Below are 23,023 nucleotides of genomic sequence, written 5' to 3'. Positions count from 1 at the left end.
AAGTTAGTGTCTGTCCAATGTCAGGAAGCTAGTCAGTAGTTGTTGTATGTCATATCTTGTTAGTGACTTAAGTTAGTGTCTGTCCAATGTCAGGAACCTAGTCAGTAGTTGTTGTATGTCATATCTTGTTAGTGACATAAGTTTTGTGTCTGTCTAATGTCAGGAACCTTGTCAGTAGTTGTCATATGTGATATCTTGTTAGTGACATAAGTTATGTGTCTGTCTAATGTCAGGAACCTGGTCAGTAGTTGTTGTATGTCATGTCTTGTTAGTGACATAAGTTATGTGATTGTCCAATGTTAGGAACCTCTTAATGTCATATCTTAATATCTTGCCTTATTTGGAGAATTGGATTTTGATGGCAGATCATTGATTGTTTCTACTCAATTTATTCACAACTGTTGTAGCCTCTGGATGATTTAGAGCATGGCATATTGTATAGACAAATGTCTATTGTTGAACCCTATATGATCCCCTCTAGATGTCTCTTGGTTATTTATGTCATTGGGTTGCTGTCTCATTTATGTATACCTTACATCTCCATTTTTTTAGTATTACATGAATATATTAGGCGATCAAATAAAAACTGCAACATCAGTACAAAAACCATATTATTATTATTATTATTTTTTAAATAACTTAAATCAACACTTTATTTTATGTGGCTTTTGCTACTTCAAATCAACACTTTACAATAAAACTATGTGACAAGTAAAGCAATATTGTCAAAGATTTATTTAAGGATTTTGTCGCCCACTATTGATAAATAACACCTATTTTACTGTTTATTTGCTTTTTGTCAACCATTTTTATACTGTTATTTTGCCTTTTGTCTTCAATCCTCGTATATTTCCACCACTTGAATGTCTTACATCAGCTTTTTTCCTAAACTCTTAGACTTTAGAATTTTTAACCCTGGCACTAGATCTCGCTTATAAGCCAGTACCCCTTCAAGGATCCATAATTTTCTTTCCAAAACACAAATGACAATGGTATTTATTCTTGAATATAAGTTTAATTCTTTCTTAATTATAAAGCATCAATAATTCAAATTGAAATAAGCTTTATTTAAGGTTTGCAAGATTAGTAATAATACAACATAAGCTAACACTGAACTTTGATCTGACATAATAATGTAAAAATTGACCATAATTCTATTCATTATAAATAGCCACAAGAAGATATAAAGATTGACTTTGATATTCACATGGACAGTGACTTTGGTAGTTTATTTGGCCCTGTGGTTAAGGAAGAACAGAAGACTAGTCCAGAACAACCCGGTAAGATGAAAGAACTCAAGGGTTTATTATGTTTTTCCATCCGTTAGTCTCTATCATAAGTTTGGTTTCAAAAGGATTATTAAAATACCAAATAATTTGAAATTTTAACACAATTTCATGGACCCTAAAATACAGGTCACAAGGTAAAAGTTTCAACATTTATGGTTCAAAAGTATTTCCCCTTAGTTACTTTGAAAATTAGATTTTATTTTGGTTTCCAGATGATAGTTAAAGTACGACTTGAACGAAACTTTTAAATTTGAACACAATGCATGGATAATAAGATTTTGACATTTAGCGTTAAAAGAGTTATTCCCCTTATTAACCCGAAAATACAAACTGTGATAGCACTAGAATGATATATATGTATTATGAACTTTTTTTTCACAGCCTCAGTAAAATCAGTGAAGTCTGAAAAGGAACCGATAACTGTTCAGAACCATGAATCTGTACAAACACCAAAAGGACCATCAAGGCACATGTTGTATGCTCAACATTTCCCCATTCCTCAAGATGAAATGTCCTCACATGAATGTAATCAAAGGATGACTGTGTTGTATGGTGTAGGTAAAGCTAGGGATGAAGCAAGACATATTGTCAAAAAAGTTACCAAAGAGACATTGAGATTATTCAGCAAAAAAAATTGTATTGATGTCAGCAGTGGAGATCTTGGTAAAAATAAGAAGAAGAAAGATAAAGAACTAGGAGAGGCCAGTTCAGTACAGTCGGCTACTAATTTTGAAAGTATTTTTGAAGGGATTTTTAACAAATTTCAGAAACTGTCGTATTATGATCAGCATGTTGTAACTCATTCATGTGTGACAGCTGTTCTAGAACAGATAAATGGCTTTGTGAATGAAAACTCGGATTACCTCCCTTTAGTAGAGAATATATCTTTCCTTATTGATCTGATGGAATATTCATGTAATATTTATGGCTTGCTGGAGTTTTCTGTTCAGGTGAGTTAAATATGTTACACCAATTTTGTGTCCCAATATATAAAATATAAGAGAGGTGTTTAAAGACACAAACAGGGGTGATTGGTAGCTGCTTGATTAAAATTAATATTTTTCATCCTGTCTGCCTATGTGAATTGTATGATTAACTCCTCCTTAATAGTTTGATGGATATTGATGAATTTTAATACAATTGTAAAACACTCAATGAGAATTAAGGAATATGGTCCTACATGTTTATGGGTAGATTATAAATTTTACTCAATCCATATACTAATAGTCTAGTGAGTTAGGAGGTATCCTTTTGTGAATTCACTCATAGTTCTACTTTACCTTCCATCACATGTAAATGTAAAATATTAACAAGAGTATAAAATAGCCACAGTTAGTTTTTCTTCAACAGGAAAGAATAAATATTGGATTTTTTTCATCAGCTATTTACAGTTATTATCTAGGATCATATATATGTGTTCCCTTTTATCTGATTTCAGCTATTGAAAGATCTGAGTAGTGCAGATGACAAATTAGTAGAACTGAAGTCTAGCTTACGAGGAAGCTACACTACGTCCCTATGTCTCTGTATAGTTGGTGTGTTTAGAAAATATCATGCCTATCTACTGGTGTCTAATGATCTGACTATACAAGCATTTGAAGGGTAAGGCTATGTAAAGATGTTATGTTGTATTTGTTTATCTAATAATCATGTGCATATCTGTTTAGTTTAAAGCAGGGTTCATATTTATATCTCATTAATATGTTCTTGTTCTGAATATGCATTTAATTTGCCACTGAACGTTAAACAGCCTTTCATCATTATTATGATGTTAATTTTCCTTAATGTGAAGTTCATATCAATTGAACTACTAACTGTTGAGATTAACTTGTTTCAATAACAATTACATAATAGCTAATAGAAGATATATCAACTTGACTTAGTTTGAAAGTGCTCTGCCATTTTGGCTGTATTATAACTAGTGTATTGATCCAATGTGGACTTGTACAACACTTTTTTTGATATTTGTTTGATTACTTAGTACATACAGAATTTCCCTTCTTATAATGTTTTACTTATCAAAGCCTTACTTCATATAGATACTTCACTATGTATTAATAAATCAGACATTTGTAATGGCAAGTTCTCTTTTGAAGGTTACATATTTATTGCAGAAAGGATGGTCTGAAAGATGATACTTAATTATTGTGAAAGATGTACACATATCTTATGTTATGTCATGTGATATTTATTTACAGTTTAATTGGTGTTGTGAAGAATGTGTATAACCCTGCTGACTGTTCCTCATCAGAACGTTGTATACTGGCCTATCTATATGATGCATATAGCTCTTGTTGTTACCTTGTTGTAAGTTATATATAGAAAACTAGTTTTGAGTTCAAATATTTTTTTTATAAAACAGTTCACTATGATACAAAACATTTTCTAAAAAAAGTTATGATTAATTTTTTATTTATTTTTGTAAGGTGATCATAATATCTGTACCAAATTTTCAAGAATATGTCTCATAATTACCATCTGTATTAAAATGTTTGAAAATAATGAAGCATTGAAGTTTGACTTTTGTTGTCAGATTACTTACTGTTAGTTTAAACAATGATTAAAGCTTAGACATTCATTTATGGTATTTAATTACAGGAGAAATTTTCTGAGATGTTCCTGAATGCCCACCGTAAGATGAAGATGACGCTGTACGCTACTACTACTCCACTGGCATCCAATTCTTTATGGGACCCTTCATTTATGATAGATTTTATAAATAATACAAAGTAAGTTGTATACCTTTTAGATAGTGATACCCCTGCTCCAAAGCATAACTCTATCCATAATACATTTCTGCCACATGTTTACTCAGCAACCACAAGGAGATGTGGTATGATTGCCAATGAGACAAATATCCACCTAGTTCAAATGACGTAGAGGTAAACAATTATACAGCCTTCAACAATGAGAAAAACCCATACCATAAAGTCAGCTATAAAAGGCCTCGACATGAAAAATGTGAAACAATTCAAACAAGAAAACTAAGGGCCTAATTTATGCAATACAATTCACGAAATAAAATATGACAAATATGAACCACAACAACCACTGAACTACAGGCTCCTGACTTTGGACAGGCACATAAAGAATGTGACTGTGTTAAACCTTACACATTTTCAGTTGCTTTCACTTTCATGTTTGCCTAAAACATATGTCTTTAAATTCATTATAATAATCTTCTCAATGTTTGTCCTTTTATCATTTTAAACGCTTATTACTTTTTCTCTTGCTAAATTTGATTGCCTGAAAAACAGAGCCTACAATATTGAGTTTGGTATACTTAGTAAGCAATAGAAGTACATCTCCTTGTTCATAGCCTTGACTTGATAACATCAGATTTTAAAGAAGATGACAGCAAATTCCTATTTTTGCAAATATGTTTATATTGAGAGAATGTTGTTATTAAGTGATTAAATTATACCATAAAACTGTAATTGAACGTGATGATTTTGATTTATTTACAGAGCTCATCATCAACATGAGTCAAGTGTAATCAAACATTTAACAGACACTCCAGCTAATCGTTATAGTTTTGTGTGTAATGCTGTCATCCATGTTTGTAATTCTCCATCTATAGAGAGGTAAGTCACATGTTTGTCATGTGATTAGATAATGAATAACATGACACTATGGGAAATAGAAACTGATCTGTAGGATTTTTTTTTGTAACCACAACTATCACAGCTTGTTTTTAGTTGAAAGTCTTTCAGAAGCATATTTTTAGTATGGCATGTTGGTGGCTACATCAGGTAAATTATTTTGATTGTTGAAAATCTGTAGATTAAAAAAGATTTTAACAATCTTCAATGTAACATTGGTATCCATTTCTTGTGAAAGTGACTTGCGGGTTTTATACATATTATTCACAATATACTTAGCAATGTGAATTATTATATTTACAAGAATTCATTCTGTATTTGCAAATTTTCCATGTAAAATGCTGTATATTGCTTTATTTGAGAAGTTTTGGATGTCCTATATGAATTTTAAGCTTGAAATACAATGAAGGTCAGATGTCTATAGATAATAACAGTACTGATACTGTGTTAGAAGATTTGCCACTGTCAATTTGGGGATTTGACAGTTGCAAATGATGTTTTACTGATGACATGGAGCAGAGCTAGTAAAACACAGATGATTGGACCATGAAATCCCAAATTGACAGTGGCCACTCTTCAAACAGATAACTGTTATTTTTGTCCCCCACGTAACGCATTGAGGGGGACATGGAAATACCGGGTGTCTGTCCATCCGTCTGTTAGTGCTCTCACGGGTACAATGCTTGCCAGATTTTTATAAAACTTATACTATAGGTTGATATCAGCAATATCTCAGACAAGTTCTGAAATGGTGGACGATCGAATTTTTTAAATAGAGTTATGCCCCTTAGAAATATTAAATTTATGAAAAATGGTCTCGTTAGCGCTCTCACGGGTACAATTCTTGTTAGATTTTTATAAAACTTATACTATAGGTTAATATCAACAATATCTCGGTCAAGTTCTAAAATGGTGGACGATCAACCTTTTTTAAAAGAGTTATGCCCCTTAGAAATATGAAATTTATGAAAAATGGCCTCGTTAGCGCTCTCACGGGTACAATTCTTGCCAGATTTTTATAAAACTTATGCTATAGGTTAATATCAGCAATATCTCGGACAAGTTCTAAAATGGTGAAGGATCGACTTTTTTTAAAAGAGTTATGTCCCTTGGAAATATTAAATTTATGAAAAATGGCCTTGTTAGCGCTCTCACTGGTACAATTCTTGCCAGATTTTTATATAGGTTAATATCAGCAGTATCTCGGACAAGTTCTATAATGGTGGACGATCAACTTTTTTTAAAAGTTATTCCCCTTGGAAATATTAAATAAGTGCATCGCGGTGGACATTGGAACTCTGTTCTTTTATTTATTTTAATACAATAATAATGAAATGTTTAGACATTTGAAAGATCCTTGAATTGCTGACTGCCAACATTGTCCAATTAACTTCTACATATTAACATATTTCAGACTCAATGAGATTTCCATTTTATGTGCTGAACTTACAGCCAGATATAATGCCTTGAGTTCTGATTGGCTCGGAGTGCTTCAGTCATTATGCTGTTCGTCCAATCATAGTTGTGGATTTATAGATGTATTAGCACAATGTGACGTGAGTTTAACTAACCTTTTAGAATATAACCTACAAGTCATAGTCCAGTCTTCTTAAGAACTGCTGTATGAATTTGGAACTACCAAGAATTTTGATTAAGTTTGATATGTTTTGCCTATTAGCCATTACATTTTTCCACCACAAACTGAACTCTTGGAAGACTTTTAGAACATTGTTGCTTTCTTACTTTGTTTTCATGTCAGGATGTCAAGATATTTGCAAACTTATTCTAACTCATTAAACCATGTTTAAGTCAGGTAAGGCACAGAAAACTTGTACAATCAAACTTTTTAAAAGGCATTACATCTAACATTCATGAAAAGTTGCCCAACACATTATTATGTTTACCATGTAGCCAATAGACCATCTGCATATCAACAGGATTCTGTTTCTGAGATATGAAGTATATTTTAAAAGTGTTTTGGTACTGAGATACTGACTTCTAGATTGATGAGAGAAAGATGGTACTTAATATTTATAATATATTTATTTGCTAGACAAATTATCTTATACATTTTTCTGTCCTAACACATCTCAAAATAACAAAAAAAAAACAATTGCTTTTCTGCTATGGCGAATCTGCCATTTTTAGCTCACCTGGCTAAAAGGCCAATTGAAATTTTCTCATCTGTTGTCCGTTAACTTTTACAAAAATCTTCTCCTTTGAAACTACTGGGCCAAATTTACAATTGCTTTTGTAGCGCTCTTGCGCTTTGATTATTATAATGAAATACAACAAATGGCAAATGTTTTACCCATTTGGCAGTATTTGAGAACCAAAAAATTATTTACCATGGCCTAACTTATATGTGTATATATTTGTAGGTCAGTGATATGTCAATACACAACAACTTGGCTGTATTTACCACCATTTTGGTAGCTAGACATTGTTTCTCTCTACAAGATTTAGTTATCCATGTTATACTTCCATCACTATTAGCAGTGAAAACAGGTTTGTTTTCTTAATTAATTGTCTGTTTTCAATTTTTAACTTTTCTGGAGTTTTTGAGTTCTCTTTTACACATGCATTAAATCAAAGTTTGTTTTACAAGCTTTACTGCAATATATACAATTACATGAATGTTTCCATAAACATTTTTAACATGTCCCATTGTAGCAGTGTATAAGCTAAATAAAAAATTAGATTTAGAAAAGTGGTTAACATTGATGATAAAATGTTTTGTAGATAATTATTTTTAGTAGATACATGCATTCTATTTATACCTTTTTAACAACAAAATTTTTATAGAGCTTGCTTCATGACTGTCAGCAAAATCTTGTAGTCATACCTAAACTTTAACTTTTATACTTTAATGATGTTTCAGCTTCAGGAGATCAGGATGCTGAACCAGGAGCAAGATTAACTTGCCAAATATTGTTAAGATTGTTTAAAACATCGGATATGAACACTTTCTCTTGGTGTGGAAATTATGGCAAGGCTAACGTGTGCAACATCAAGTCATCATGTGACAAGCACCTGTTGATAGCAGCCCATGACAGTATATCTGTAGGACCTGTTTTAGCAGTATTGAAAGCTATGCTAGTTCTAAGTAAGTATGTTATTTCTGTGTGTATGGATACAGGAGGAAAACAAAATATTCTGCATTTTTCATTCCTAGCTTTTATTTAAATTGTTTGTCAGTGGGACTTCTCAAAATGTACCACTTCAAGCAGAAACACTTTGCACTTTTCAGTTTCTGATGTACACCATCTAATTGACAGAAAAGTTTGTTAGACCTGTCGTCTGCAACAGCAGTTATCTTTACCAATATATTCCCTCTACCTGTATCATACTGTTCAGATGCATAAAATTTCTTATCACATCAATTACATTGACCAGGCCTTAAAATTAGTTAAAACCAATCTCATGACTGACATAGATCAGTTTGACCCAAACTTACCAAGTCCTTTTCCAGTTTGTTTGTTAAATGAAGAAAAAGCATTGATTCTATAATGAAAACTCACAAATACAATCAGAAAAATTGATAATCAGATTTTTATCATATTGATATTGTAAAATATCTGCTGCTCTACAAAATATAAAGCCTTTTTTAACTTGTTTCCTGTGCTCACTTGACAAAAAGCTTCATATAATGACTCTAAGTGGATATTTTACAATATAAAGATGCAGAACACCTTATAATCTGAAATACTAACAATCATTGTATGATTACAGGTGACTTGTGTAGTGATGAGAATAGAAGTAAATCTGGAGGAAAGAAAGACAGTATGAACGAAAGAGATATTATCAGTTCATTACTCAATAGTATTGGAGATGATGATGATGTAGACATGATGCTTGGGTAGGTTCATTTATACACTCTTTTATCTCTTATGAAGCTTGAGTAAGGTACATTTACACAATGTTTTATCTCTTATGAAGCTTGGGTAAGGTACATTTACACAATGTTTTATTGATAACAGAGCTCTTATGAAGCTTTGGTAGGTACATTTACACAATGTTTTATTGATAAAAGAGCTTTTATGATGCCATATCTCTGGTGGTCTGTGCAAGTTATTCACACAATTTTCTAGGTTTGGGGAGATGTAAAGTTTAACTTATTTTTAAGACACAGGTCTGTAAAATGTTCAATGTAATGACTTCAACTTTACCAATTGCAGCCTTTGGTTTATTACCTGTAAGATTAAAAACTGTCTTGTAATATGTTTTTATACACCAAGTCTTGCATTATTTAATGTTATAGTATCTGATATATTTATTTAGTACATCGAAATGGAAAGGTAAAGAATCATCACTGAGTGATTTTGCACGACATGCCATGAAGGAAATGTGTCGACAGGAATGGGTACAGGAGAAATTCCTCAAAGACCCTGATGCTGTACTTAGTTCAGATTTACTCCTTGATCAAATGTTGTCCACTAAACAGGTCAGTTAAATGCACAACTATTCAATACAAAATTACATCTTTTAAAGTGATTCCCAATACCCTTAAACAAACAATGATTCTGTTCTCTGAAGTCTTTATTATTAACAAATATTTATTTGTAAATGGCAACTGATTTATTAATTGATGAAGTTCACATCAGATTTATAAAAAAAAAGTATAGGTTTTGATGGTTGTAAATTTAGGAATTTGGAATTTTTGGAAGGTCAGTCTATTAAGGGGGGATATCACATATTCTATTTTACCAACAAATTTTTTTCTCCCATTTTTACAATTATTTGATATTAACTTGTTGATTTTCCAATTCTCACATTTATTATAGATATACTGTAGATTTAGAAATAATTGCGAGGTTTAATTTATTTATGCAAATAATGCAACTGTGTGATAATTACTCGCATTCTGATATTGGATACATTTAACTATGCAGATTTTCCTGAAATCTCAATAATTAATCTCGCATTTTTGTCCTTTCTTAAAAAATTGCAATAATTAATGCACACAATAATTTGAATTTATAGTAAGGTGGAAAAATAAATTCTTAAAAAAAGTCATGTTGTGTTTTAGCCAAATATCCTTGTAAACAGAATGATAATTCAGTAGATATTTTAGTGGTAAAGGGCCATAACTCATGAGAAATTTTCAACAAAAATGATAAATTATATAATCATGACCAAACATCCTATCAAACAGGGAAAAATATGTGATAAAACACTTCAAAAGAGTTGTACTCATAAGATATTGATATCTATGGAAACATATGAAGAATAAAAGGACCATAACTCCATTTGTAGAAATAAAGTTATAGGATATTATAATAAAATGGGTTTCAAAACATTTCCTCCCAAATATGAAAGCTATTAGACAAAATACTTCAGAGCAGTTGCTTTCATTCGTAACAAGTTGGATTGACATTTAATTGTTTCTCTTCTAATTTATTTCAGGCTCAGCAAATTCTGCATATGATCTGTTACCCTAATGGTGTTCCTAACCAAGTGGATGGAGCTGATATGGAAACCAAGCAGAACATTCATAGAGTTCTTCAGAATCTAAATCTATGGGATTTTAGAGTCTGTGCTCTGGAACTACAGCTAATGTTCAAACAGTGTAGTGCAATATCAGTAAGGTTATATTGTCATCTAAAATCATAGCTTATTTTTATCATCGAAAAGATTTTAGCTGCTCACCTGACTTTAAGGAACATACATGAGAATTATCATCATTTGTCTGTATCTGTCAATAATCTGGCTGGGGTCATCAACTATTCAATAAATCTATTTTCTGAAACCATGGGGTTAATTGGTACAAAATTGATAGTTAAGTCACTAAATTTTATCTGATGATGTTGCTGAAAAACCAACAAGGCTGCAAGAAACAGGCAGAATGGCAGTTTTTTTTCCCCTGAGACGTATAATTTGCTTCATGTATTTGCCTGATTTTTAGTATGATAGCTATGTGATAATTGGTAATGGGTTACATCTGAGTTTTATTTTAGTTCATATATTTTTATAGCAAATAATTGACAATCTTTTGGCTCCATAAACCTCCCAGATATATTTGTTTGTAATTGTGTAACTAGGTTAAGAGCTAGTTCACCTGCTTTTGACCTAATTATGGACATTGGACAGACAATTTTATGAAAATAACAATTTTCTCCCCAATTGTCAACCTTCATGCAGATTTTGAACTGATATCTGATGTATACTGGTATAAGCCTTAAGGGGTCCTGAAATCTGAGTGAAACAATAGTAACTAATATTACACATAAATGCCAGGTGAGCAATGCAGATTTCTTGAGCTGCTACTAAATTTTATATTTAACAAGAAATTATTGACCTGACAGTGAACAAATTGCTATGTAATATGTTCTCCAATGGAAGTCATATGTCAATTATTTTGAAATCAATTTATAATGTTTGAAGAAAAGGATAATTAATTGTTTATATTATTAGGTATACAGATTTATTTAAGTAAACAATTCCTACCATTGATATTTGTATGGAAATTTGTATTTATTTTTAGTATTTAAGTACTAGTTCCTTATACTGTTAATTCAGAAATTATTGCCATGTTGTTATTAATGGGAATAATGTGACAATATCAGGTTGGCAGTAATATAAACTTTCATTCATAAAAGTTGGCATTCATGAATTCAGTAGTAATTGTCCTTCATAATTTTTACCAGTAATACGTGATTCACAATAATAAATGCTTGCGTTAGTTTCTGAAGTTACAGTATTGGATTACAAATAAGAAACATTTCTCCTATATTGAAAATTTACATTAAATTGAATTTGATTAAAAATTCAATAAGCTTCATTGTCTTTAATTTGGAATACTAAATAAACTTATCATGTATAGTCTTAATTTGTATAAAAAAATAAGCTTGAATTACAGTTTACGTCACTTAGTTTTAATGTCTTGGTGTCAGCAATCTTTTTCTGATGATTGTTGACCAGAGGTTGCAAGCTACTTGTCTATTGATGAATATGATATGCCATTTTTATTTGTAACACTCTCAAACTTGTACTTTACCTATACACATGACCATCAAGCCTATCAGTGTCTGATTCACCAAAAATAAGTAAGTAAATATAATAAAAAAAGACATAAAAATAATAGCCAAGATAGTTAAAAATAGTTTGAATCAACTGATGATTTATCAGAACGAATGTAACAAACATTATAGCACTGTAAATTGATCAGAAATTCCCATGGGACCTAACAATCCTAGAAAATCTTTGATAGATCAGTGTCAAAAATGATATGTCCAAAGGTTTATCACATTAAGTCCAGATACATTTTTTTCAAATTTTGCCAGACCTTTTCTTTACAAATTTTATTGCAAAAATAACTGCCAGATATTTTTTAGAAATTGGATCAGATATATTTTTCTTTCAAAGAATAATTTCCTGAATCCACCTATATATTTCTATAGACAAAAATTTAAGGATCCATATTTTCTGAAATTTAAGTGCCATCACCAATTCATTTTAAATCCAGTTTTAAATTTAGATTCATTAAAAAATTTACATGGATGTTTTAGTTGAATTGATTGCACTAAAGATATATGACCATTAAATGGACATGCTTGAAGTTAACTAAAGGTGAAAAACATTTAAGGCTAGGAAATTGGACATTTTTGGTGTCGCATAAAAACTGTAATGAATATTATTGGGCCGCCTTGACATATTTTAAGAGTGAGGAAAATTTGAGAGTGTTACATATTTATTCCATGTATATCTGAAAATTGAAAGTATAACAATTTGGATTCATTGATTTCCACTTACAGTATGAATAGTACATGTTAAGTCTCTACTTTTGAGCTAAAAGCCAAAACAAACTTCTAGAAATAGAGACGTCCAGTCTTTCAATATTAATTATACTTTACGTATGTATCAGACATACTTATAATGCATTTGTAATGGGCTATTACATTTAAAGTTATTTTTTAGTAGAGATTTTTCTGGTAAAGGGCAGATAATCCAATTTGAATCCTGTTGCATTCCTTATAACAAATGCAATATAGGTCTGATAATTACGTTAAGTAAAATTTATGTCTCAAGTCTGGATGTCTCTTATAAGTAGTAAGTAATTAAAATAATTAAAATGATATGATTTATGAATATACCAATTTCTCTATTTCTTGTTGGACCCTCCATCATCACAATCTGACAAGTCCATAGTCAAGAAAAGCAGTTCTGTAACGGCAGTGAGTAAAAAATTTGACAGCTGATCGACAAAAATATGTTCTACATTTGGCTGGAAACATTCGGCATTAAACCGGAAACCAGTATTTTTTGAATTTTTGGAACAAATTTTTGACTTTTAGCTGTCATCATTGAACAGTTTGTGATAATTATAGTATATTTATATTGTACACATTTTCCCTCACAAAACATGTATGTACCCTGTCTTATCATCTTTCTTTATGTAATGGCATTTATTGCTTATATTCATATTTCAAAGGACTTACTGTACATATAATTATATGTAGTGTTATGACATTAATTTTGTTTGTAAAATTATATTTACTCTCTCTGTTGAGTTTATTATAATGTGGAAGTATTATTCTTATTGGGTATCAATTTTAATGGTTTGTAAAGACTTCATTGGTTCTAGTGGTTTTTAATTTATGGCTTCAAGTTAAATCATCGGATTCAGTCAAAATATATATTTCATGGGTACAAAATTTTGTGGTTGTAAGTATTCATGAAATCTGCATGAATTGGTACCCTCAAAACAATAATACTTTCATGGTATGTAACTTAAGCGAAGCATTTGATAAAGATTGCATTTGGATCATTAAGTGTAATTGTACCCCTTACAGCAAGTAATGTTTTAGTACAGTCTGTCTGTAACAACTTTGTTGTCGCCATGCTAGCACCTGTTTTTTTTGTTGGATCCTCTTCAAATTTGAATGAAGGTTACTACTCATCAAAATTGTGGATGAGTTCTGATTCTCATAAAATTCTGAAATAGTGAGCCAATTCTTCAGGAGGGGGTTGTAAAAATATCTCATATAAGTTGTTTTAAAGGGGAATAATTCTTGACAGTTTCAAGCATTTTTAGTCCTCATTGATTTTGAGATTACTTGTTGATTCTTCTAAATGTCAAATTGTATGTATATGTGTTTGTCCAGCCAGCTGTAGTCACTGGTTGACATGGTTTGGATGCCCTATTAACCAAATCACTGAAGTCTCATGACTGATATTCAAAGTTTTAAGTTGATAATAAGTCTAAAGATTAAAAGTGACATATAATCATATAACTTTATATAATGGTGCATCTTAATAGCCTTCCACTAAAATAAGGCCAATCTATCCGACATTTCATTGTTAAGTATCTAAGGTTATGGTTTGTTTGAGGTCAGATACTTTTTTACCTATATTTATATAACTTGGTATGAATGACCTGTATACAAATAACTTGGTGTAAGAATGCATTTAGGAGAGTATAACAGCTTATAAAATTAAAGTCATGTTTCAGTGGTTTCAAGTTTTATGTTAAGTTCTGTTCATGGACACCAAAGGCATACAGTCATAAAACTTGGGAGATGGGCCAATCTATTGTGAGAAAAACTGTAAAACCAAAGTCTGTAAGTTTAAGAAGATGTGGTGTAATTGCAAATGAGACAACTCTCCACCGGAGACTATATGAGGTAGAAGGTTAGCAACTATAGGTCACAGTACTTCAACTATGAGCAAAACCCATACCACATAGCAAGCTCTAAACGGCCCAAAATGACCTATGTAAAACAATTCAAACAAGAAAACTAGCAGCCTGATTTATGTACAAAACAAACAATTTTGTTGTACCAAAATGCTATTACACAAATTAAGAAATTTCACACTATACATTTCATGGTTCACTGACTTTCCACTTTGAATATTTGTGTTTAATTGTTAGTTATAAAGCCTAATTAACTGTTTATAAACCTAGCTAGTGTTGTATTAGAATGCCATTACACAAATTAAGGTTTTACGACAGTCATAAAATATTACTAAATTGTGGTATTTTTTTATAAAAAGAAAGTTCTAGTTTTGTAAAGTTTTGAGAGACATTAATTTAAAAAGTACTGATTTCCATGTTTCTGGATGAAGGCTACTACACTGTTTAGCACATTTCACAAATCAGGCAGGTTTTAACATTACCTCCTTGAATTCCTAAAGTACCTGTTAAACACATCGAGTAACTGTTTTATGTTGCACATTAATCATGGGTTTTAGAGTGCTGTGAACTTGTGTTAGTAATTTTTTGTCTCGCCTGCGACGATAGTCGTGTAAAGCGAGACATGGATTGCTTTTCCGGCGATGGCTGCAGCGGTGGCGTCAGGAATTGTTAAATTTCTACTTAAGTTAGTTTGATAGGAACTACTAGTGAAAGATCATTGATATTTAATATAAAGTTGCATTTTTATCAGTACATATCAGTTTGATGATTATTTTGAGGCCCTGCCCCCAGGTCATGGTCCAGCAACTTTGAATTAACTATCAATTTTCAATGTTAAGTTTTCTGCTTAAGTTAGTTAGATAGGATCTACTTGTGATAGATCAATGATATTTTGTATGAAGTCGCATTACTATCAGTACATATCAGTTTGTTGACTATTTTGAGGCCCTGGACCCTAGGACATGGTCTAGTGACTTTGAAATAATAAGCAAAGTCGTTGAAGTTAGTTTGATAGGATCTACTTGTGATAGCTCAATGATAGTTTGTATGAAGTTGCGTTACTATCAGTACAATTCTGTTAGACATCTATTTTGAGGCCCTGCCCCCTAAGTCATGGTCCAGTGACTTTGAATTAATAAGCAATTTTCAATGTTAAGTTTTCAGCTTGAGTTAGTTTGATAGGATCTACTTGTGATAGATCAATGATATTTTGTATGAACTCGCATTACTAGCAGTACATATCTGTTTGACGTCTATTTTGAGGCCTTGACCCGTAGGTTATGGTCCAGTGACTTTGAATTAACTAGCAATTTTCAATGTTTAGTTTTCTGCTTAAGTCTGTTTGATAAGAACTACTTGTGACAATGATATTTTGTATAAAGTTGCATTACTATCAGTATATATCAGTTTGTTGACCATTTCTAGGCCCTGCCCACAAGATTATGGTCCAGCGATTTTGAATTAATAAGCAATGTTGCTGTCCATCGGATCAGATTGTCTTTTTCTGAATTTTGTGCGGACAGGCAAGACATATCTCTGTGTCAACAGTTTATTTAGTTAATGTTTTACTGTGTAGATTGGTTGTATTGATGTGTAACGATAAATGGGAAATTATGTAGCATTTATTTTAATATCAGATGCTTTCGATTTGATTGGGTTTTTTTTTCATAAAGATTTGTATCTTCATATTAAATGAGTCAATATAATTAGCATCTATTAGACTACTGGTATGATTTTATTTGAATTAAGACTTCCAGTTTAGTATTCTTTGATTTTATTTTATGCCTTGGGTTTTCAATTTTATAGACTTGATTAGAATATAGATTGTAATAGTTAATTAAGTTTAAATCATAACTAATATTTCATAGAATAATTGTATAGAACTATTTCTGATTGTTGTTACAAAATATAATTAGGTATCTATAACAGGCAAGTTACATTCAAATAGTCTTATATCTTGCTCTTTTTATTAGGCCATGTGAGCCTATGCCATCAGTTGGCGTCTGTCGTCGTCGTCATTCGTAAATTGTTTTTAAATCTTCTCCTCTTAAACCACATAGTCCTATGTTTTAAAACTTGGTAACAATAATGTATGGTAAGACCTCTACAAATAATTCCATAGGTAAAAATAGAACATAGAGGTAAAACGGAAAAATGAAAAACTAAAAAGCAGTTGAAGTAAAATAGACACTTGGAAGAAATTATTAACAGGTCAACATCTATCTACTTGGAGATTTTCACATTTATCAATTTTTGCCCATGAAATGTCCATTTTTAGCTTATTTAAGAGTTTTGGGCTCTTATCTTAAAAACTATAGCAGATAGAGGAAAGTTTTAAATTGCAAAAATGACCAGCAAGACAAGATCTACAAATACGTACCTGCTTACTTTTTAATTTAGGTGTGAACTACACTTTTATGACCTCTTGTCTCATTTGCATGATTGTGATTGTCAAAAAAGCACTAAAACAAAATTTTGTGAAAATCTGCTTGAAAAATTGTTGGTTTCTGGATTTTGAACATTTTACAAGGGAAACAAATCTTGATCAGGGATTATTAGCCAATCAAAATTGTTATTTCTTGTGATTATGTTTTCATCTCCTGATTGAATGAGGCATTGCAAACTTGATAAAAATGCAAACTTGTTTGGATCTTTTCAGTTGCATTTCTCTGTCTGTATGTCAGTATTGTAAAAATTGTGATCATGGTTGAAGCATTTTCATTTGCTTAGGCTGCATAAGAAGAAAAAGCGTGACTGATTGACAAATTAAATGAATGCGATGTCACATGCCTTTTGCAAAGTCTACAAGCAATAGAGATCTGAACATTGACAATGATGGCCTGAATGACGCTCATTAGGAATGAAGTTTAAAGCATGCAAGGACTTTTAACTTCATCAGAAGTCCTTCATAGCTCTGAGCACTACCAAGTCTGTCAGTAACTTTTTGGTACGAACAAATATTGAGTACTGTTAATTTAGAAATTATTGCGAGGTTTTTAATACTGTGAATAATGCGACTGGGTGAGAATGGCAATAATAAAAACTCGCTTTCTGACATCTGATACATATATCTGTATGCAGATTTTCCTGAAATCGCAATAATAAATCTAGCATTTTTGTCCTGTCTTCAAAAATCGCAATAATTTCTGAATTAACAGCAACTCAAGACTGCCAAGCATTTATATGTTTAAGCAGTTTACAATTTCTCTTTATTGACTATAGTTTGTGTGAAACTATAGGCAAAAGAGAGAAACTGTAAACAGCTAAAATAATCATCAAGACCATATCATTTTAGAAAATCAAGTGATGGAAATCATCAATTTACCCCATTGAATAATTTGACGTTTTCTATTATAATATTATCTAATTGAATCAGGATTAAAACCGAGTCACAATCAAACTTAGTGTGTCAATGTTGTGTGACACTGTTTCTTATGATTAAATGTTGCAGATTTTTGCCAGGTGAGTGATTCAGGCTCCTGGGAGCCTCTTGTTAGGAGAGATTTATTGCTCTGTCTGCAGCAAATCCATCTTGGGCATACTCTCTGTAGTGGTATAAGGATGCATCTAGAAAATTCTATTGACATCTAATTAAAGTAGACAACCCTACAGCTATAAATAAGTGTGCAAGTTTTGTGATCTAGGATTGAAGGCTTTATTGCTATCACTTTGTCCATCTGTTCATCCAAAATATATTTTTTGCACACTTTTGTTAGGTTCTATTGAACTGAAATTACATCACATTTGGTTGACAGTGAAGGATGTAAAGTATGAGCACTCTTCATATATGTCGGATGCCTTCTTCATGGAGGGGTGTAAAAGGGGGTATCTGCACGGAAGAATGCGAAATAAAATTGCCATTTCACGATGAACGAACAATTAAAAATTTTTTGCACGTTGATCTTTTTACCGATTTCACGAAACACGGTGAATAACGAACCTTTTTGATGGCTGCACGTGAAATAAAAATGGCAAAACACGTTGCACGAAAATAACCCTTTACCACCCTCTTCATGTTCGACAATAATTTGAATTTTTTAATATATTGAATAAACTTAATATTTTCATCACTCATATTTCCAGTACGACTGAACAAAAGGACTTCATATGTAGTGTGTAGTTTGACCGTGATGACTTGTGATTTGTAGGCACTTTTTGTATTGACCAGACACATACTTCCTTGTCTTCTGATACTTAATAAGAAGTAGGGTATGCTTAGCATTGCAACATGTGCAACTTCTTGTTCTCCCTACAGATAGAATTGAGTTTTCATGTTTATGACACATGATTTTCTAACTGTTAAATTAATGTGCATGTTTTCTGACACTAGATCTTCCATCAGTGAAATGTTCATTTTAATTGTGTGTGCAAATTTGTAACACTTAATGTTCTAACATTTGTAAATTTTGAGTATTTCATATTTTCTGACACTTGATCTATAGACAGTTATGTTCTGTTACACTAGATATTACAGTTATAATTGTGTATGCATGTTTTGGTCAAAGATCATACAATGTCAACTATAACAGTTTATCAAATTGTAACTGGACGGAAAGTTAGAACAAAATAAAGACCAGAAAAGAATACTGTTGTTTATTTTTTAGGAAACCAATTACATTTTGGATCAAGTAGCAAGAGGGACTATTGAGTTACTCCATCAACAGACAGAGACAAATAAACCCTCCACCTACAGCATGATAATGGAACCAGAACAACAAAACAGGTGTGTATATTACCATGGGGTCATACAAATAAACCTTCCACCTACAGCATGATAATGGAACCAGAACAACTGAACAGGTGTGTATATTACAATGGGGTCATACAAATAAACCTTCCACCTACAGCATGATAATGGAACCAGAACAACAAAACAGGTGTGTATATTACCATGGGGTCATACAAATAAACCCTCTACCTACAGCATGATAATGGAACCAGAACAACAAAACAGGTGTGTATATTAACATGGGGTCATACAAATAAACCCTCTACCTACAGCATGATAATGGAACCAGAACAACAAAACAGGTGGGTATATTACCATGGGGTCATACAAATAAACCCTCCACCTACAGCATGATAATGGAATTAGAACAACAAAACAGGTGGGTATATTACCATGGGGTCATACAAATAAACCTTCCACCTACAGCATGATAATGGAACCAGAACAACAAAACAGGTGTGTATATTACCATGGGGTCATACAAATAAACCCTCCACCTACAGCATGATAATGGAACCAGAACAACAAAACAGGTGTGTATATTAACATGGGGTCATACAAATAAACCCTCTACCTATACAGCATAATAATGGAACCAGAACAACAAAACAGGTGTGTATATTACCATGGGGTCATACAAATAAACCCTCCACCTATACAGCATGATAATGGAACCAGAACAACAAAACAGGTGGGTATATTACCATGGGGTCATACAAATAAACCCTCTACCTATACAGCATAATAATGGAACCAGAACAACAAAACAGGTGTGTATATTACCATGGGGTCATACAAATAAACCTTCCACCTACAGCATAATAATGGAACCAGAACAACAAAACAGGTGTGTATATTACCATGGGGTCATACAAATAAACCTTCCACCTACAGCATAATAATGGAACCAGAACAACAAAACAGGTGTGTATATTACCATGGGGTCATACAAATAAACCCTCCACCTATACAGCATGATAATGGAACCAGAACAACAAAACAGGTGGGTATATTACCATGGGGTCATACAAATAAACCCTCTACCTATACAGCATAATAATGGAACCAGAACAACAAAACAGGTGGGTATATTACCATGGGGTCATACAAATAAACCCTCTACCTATACAGCATAATAATGGAACCAGAACAACAAAACAGGTGGGTATATTACCATGGGGTCATACAAATAAACCCTCTACCTATACAGCATAATAATGGAACCAGAACAACAAAACAGGTGTGTATATTACCATGGGGTCATACAAATAAACCCTCTACCTATACAGCATAATAATGGAACCAGAACAACAAAACAGGTGTGTATATTACCATGGGGTCATACAAATAAACCTTCCACCTACAGCATGATAATGGAACCAGAACAACAAAACAGGTGTGTATATCACCATGGGGTCATACAAATAAACCTTCCACCTACAGCATGATAATGGAACCAGAACAACTGAACAGGTGTGTATATTACCATGGGGTCATACAAATAAACCTTCCACCTACAGCATGATAATGGAACCAGAACAACAAAACAGGTGTGTATATTACCATGGGGTCATACAAATAAACCCTCCACCTACAGCATGATAATGGAACCAGAACAACAAAACAGGTGTGTATATTACCATGGGGTCATACAAATAAACCCTCCACCTACAGCATGATAATGGAACCAGAACAACAAAACAGGTGTGTATATTACCGTGGGGTCATACAAATAAACCTTCCACCTACAGCATGATAATGGAACCAGAACAACTGAACAGGTGTGTATATTACCATGGGGTCATACAAATAAACCTTCCACCTACAGCATGATAATGGAACCAGAACAACAAAACAGGTGTGTATATTACCATGGGGTCATACAAATAAACCCTCCACCTACAGCATGATAATGGAACCAGAACAACAAAACAGGTGTGTATATCACCATGGGGTCATACAAATAAACCCTCCACCTACAGCATGATAATGGAACCAGAACAACAAAACAGGTGTGTATATTACCATGGGGTCATACAAATAAACCCTCCACCTACAGCATGATAATGGAACCAGAACAACAAAACAGGTGTGTATATTACCATGGGGTCATACAAATAAACCCTCCACCTACAGCATGATAATGGAACCAGAACAACAAAACAGGTGAGTATATTACCATTATATTATACAACTAGCAAGGTAGTAAAATGTTGATGGTGAACCAGATCAAAGGGATTAAAAAAATATAAATACTTCTTATAATAACTTGTTGCCAATTTTTCTAGTAAGAACATACACAATTATATGTAAGCAGTTTACCTTACACATGTGGAAAAAAACTTTTGTTTAGCTAAAACTAAGGTTGCAAAGTCTTCAGGCAAAGTTGACTGTAGATTTTGGCCTTCTGGCAAAGTTTAATGTAGATTTTGGCTGTTCATTTAGCCTAGTAAACTGTAGATTTTGGCTGTTCTATTAAGCCATTATATACCTATATAATATTTCATCCTGATTCTCAATTTTTGAAGACAAAAATGTTTTGCCAGACAAATGAGAGAAAACAATTATTCTGAAAAGTTTGAAAAAATTGTTGAAAAAATAATCTACTTTTCCTTGATAAAAATGTCATGAAACAAGAGAAAAAACACAGCACCCCTTTTATTAAAGGCCCCATTTACGGGACTTATTATGATATACCGTTGTCGTCTGTTGTCAACATGTCGGACAATTACTCAAAAAGGCTTTAACCAATTGGCATGAAACTCTGGTGAATTGTTTATATCTATTGACGTGAGCTCCCTTTCGTTTTTTATAAATTCTAGATTTTACGTTTCCAAGTTATGGGGTTTTATTCATTAAGAAAGGGGGATATTCCAGTTTTGGACAATAACTCAAAAACTCTTTCACCGATTTGCAAGAAATTTTGGTGAATTGTTTATATCTATTTACATGACCTCCCTTTCGATTTTTATAAAAATTTAGTTTATATGTTTCTGAGTTTAATAGGGGTTTTATTCATTAAAAAAGGGGGATTTTCCAGTTTTTGGACATAAAAAAGGAGTGATTTTTCCAGTTTTGGACAATATCTAAAAAGTGCTTTGAGCAGTTTTCATGAAACTTTGGTGACTGTTTTATATCTATTAAAATAACCTCCCTTTAGTTTTTTTATAAATTACATGACATTGGGAAGTTATTGAACTTTATTCTTTGAAAAAGCGACGGGCGTATCATGCTCTCATGGCGCAGCTGTTTAGATAGATTAATAGAGAATATCATATGGCTTTTTCAATATCACATCTGTATCAACCCGAGACACCAATATAATCCCAAGAGCTCTGCTTGAGGGATTATATTGGTTGAGGGTTGATACGATGTGTGATATTGAAAAAGCCATATCATATACACTTTATTATATACATATACCATATGTAGATGTTTTTTTAAGTGACATGACGTCATACAGATAAGGAGGTTTGAAATGACGTCATACAGATAAGGAGGTTTGAAATGACGTCATACAGATTATAGGTGTGACATGACGTCATACAGATTAGGGGTTTGATAAAGCCTTTGCAACAGTGACTGCAATCGAAGACGTGACGTCATACAGATTAAAGGTGTGATAAAGCCTTTGCAACCGTGCTGATATCGATATCATCACAGGTGGCTGATACAGCACGCTTGCCAATGATTTTATTACACATACAATTTATCTGTATTTACTACTTAGTATATAATAATATGATTAATTACTTACAAAGTGACTTAC

General features: G+C 32.3%; 1 protein-coding gene across 50 annotated transcripts in view; it reads left to right on the top strand.

The window, feature by feature from the left end:
* LOC127737498 (mediator of RNA polymerase II transcription subunit 12-like protein) overlaps positions 1–23,023 on the top strand; it is a 78,011-nt gene that overhangs the window by 24,580 nt on the left and 30,408 nt on the right. For all 50 annotated transcript variants that reach the window (XM_052248285.1, XM_052248284.1, XM_052248282.1 and 47 more), the window contains exons 16-28: positions 1,172–1,280; positions 1,671–2,239; positions 2,728–2,891; positions 3,488–3,596; positions 3,888–4,018; positions 4,757–4,873; positions 6,306–6,447; positions 7,273–7,399; positions 7,773–7,997; positions 8,624–8,750; positions 9,173–9,335; positions 10,298–10,474; positions 19,130–19,248. In XM_052248285.1, the coding sequence (XP_052104245.1) occupies positions 1,172–1,280; positions 1,671–2,239; positions 2,728–2,891; positions 3,488–3,596; positions 3,888–4,018; positions 4,757–4,873; positions 6,306–6,447; positions 7,273–7,399; positions 7,773–7,997; positions 8,624–8,750; positions 9,173–9,335; positions 10,298–10,474; positions 19,130–19,248 (2,279 nt within the window). The remainder of the gene's footprint in view (positions 1–1,171; positions 1,281–1,670; positions 2,240–2,727; positions 2,892–3,487; positions 3,597–3,887; positions 4,019–4,756; positions 4,874–6,305; positions 6,448–7,272; positions 7,400–7,772; positions 7,998–8,623; positions 8,751–9,172; positions 9,336–10,297; positions 10,475–19,129; positions 19,249–23,023) is intronic.

Source organism: Mytilus californianus, unplaced genomic scaffold (assembly GCF_021869535.1).
Source record: "Mytilus californianus isolate M0D057914Y unplaced genomic scaffold, xbMytCali1.0.p SCAF_4, whole genome shotgun sequence".
Lineage (NCBI taxonomy): Eukaryota > Metazoa > Mollusca > Bivalvia > Mytilida > Mytilidae > Mytilus > Mytilus californianus.
The sequence above is the reverse complement of the archived record's forward strand: the minus strand, read 5'-3'. Positions and strand labels throughout refer to the sequence as shown.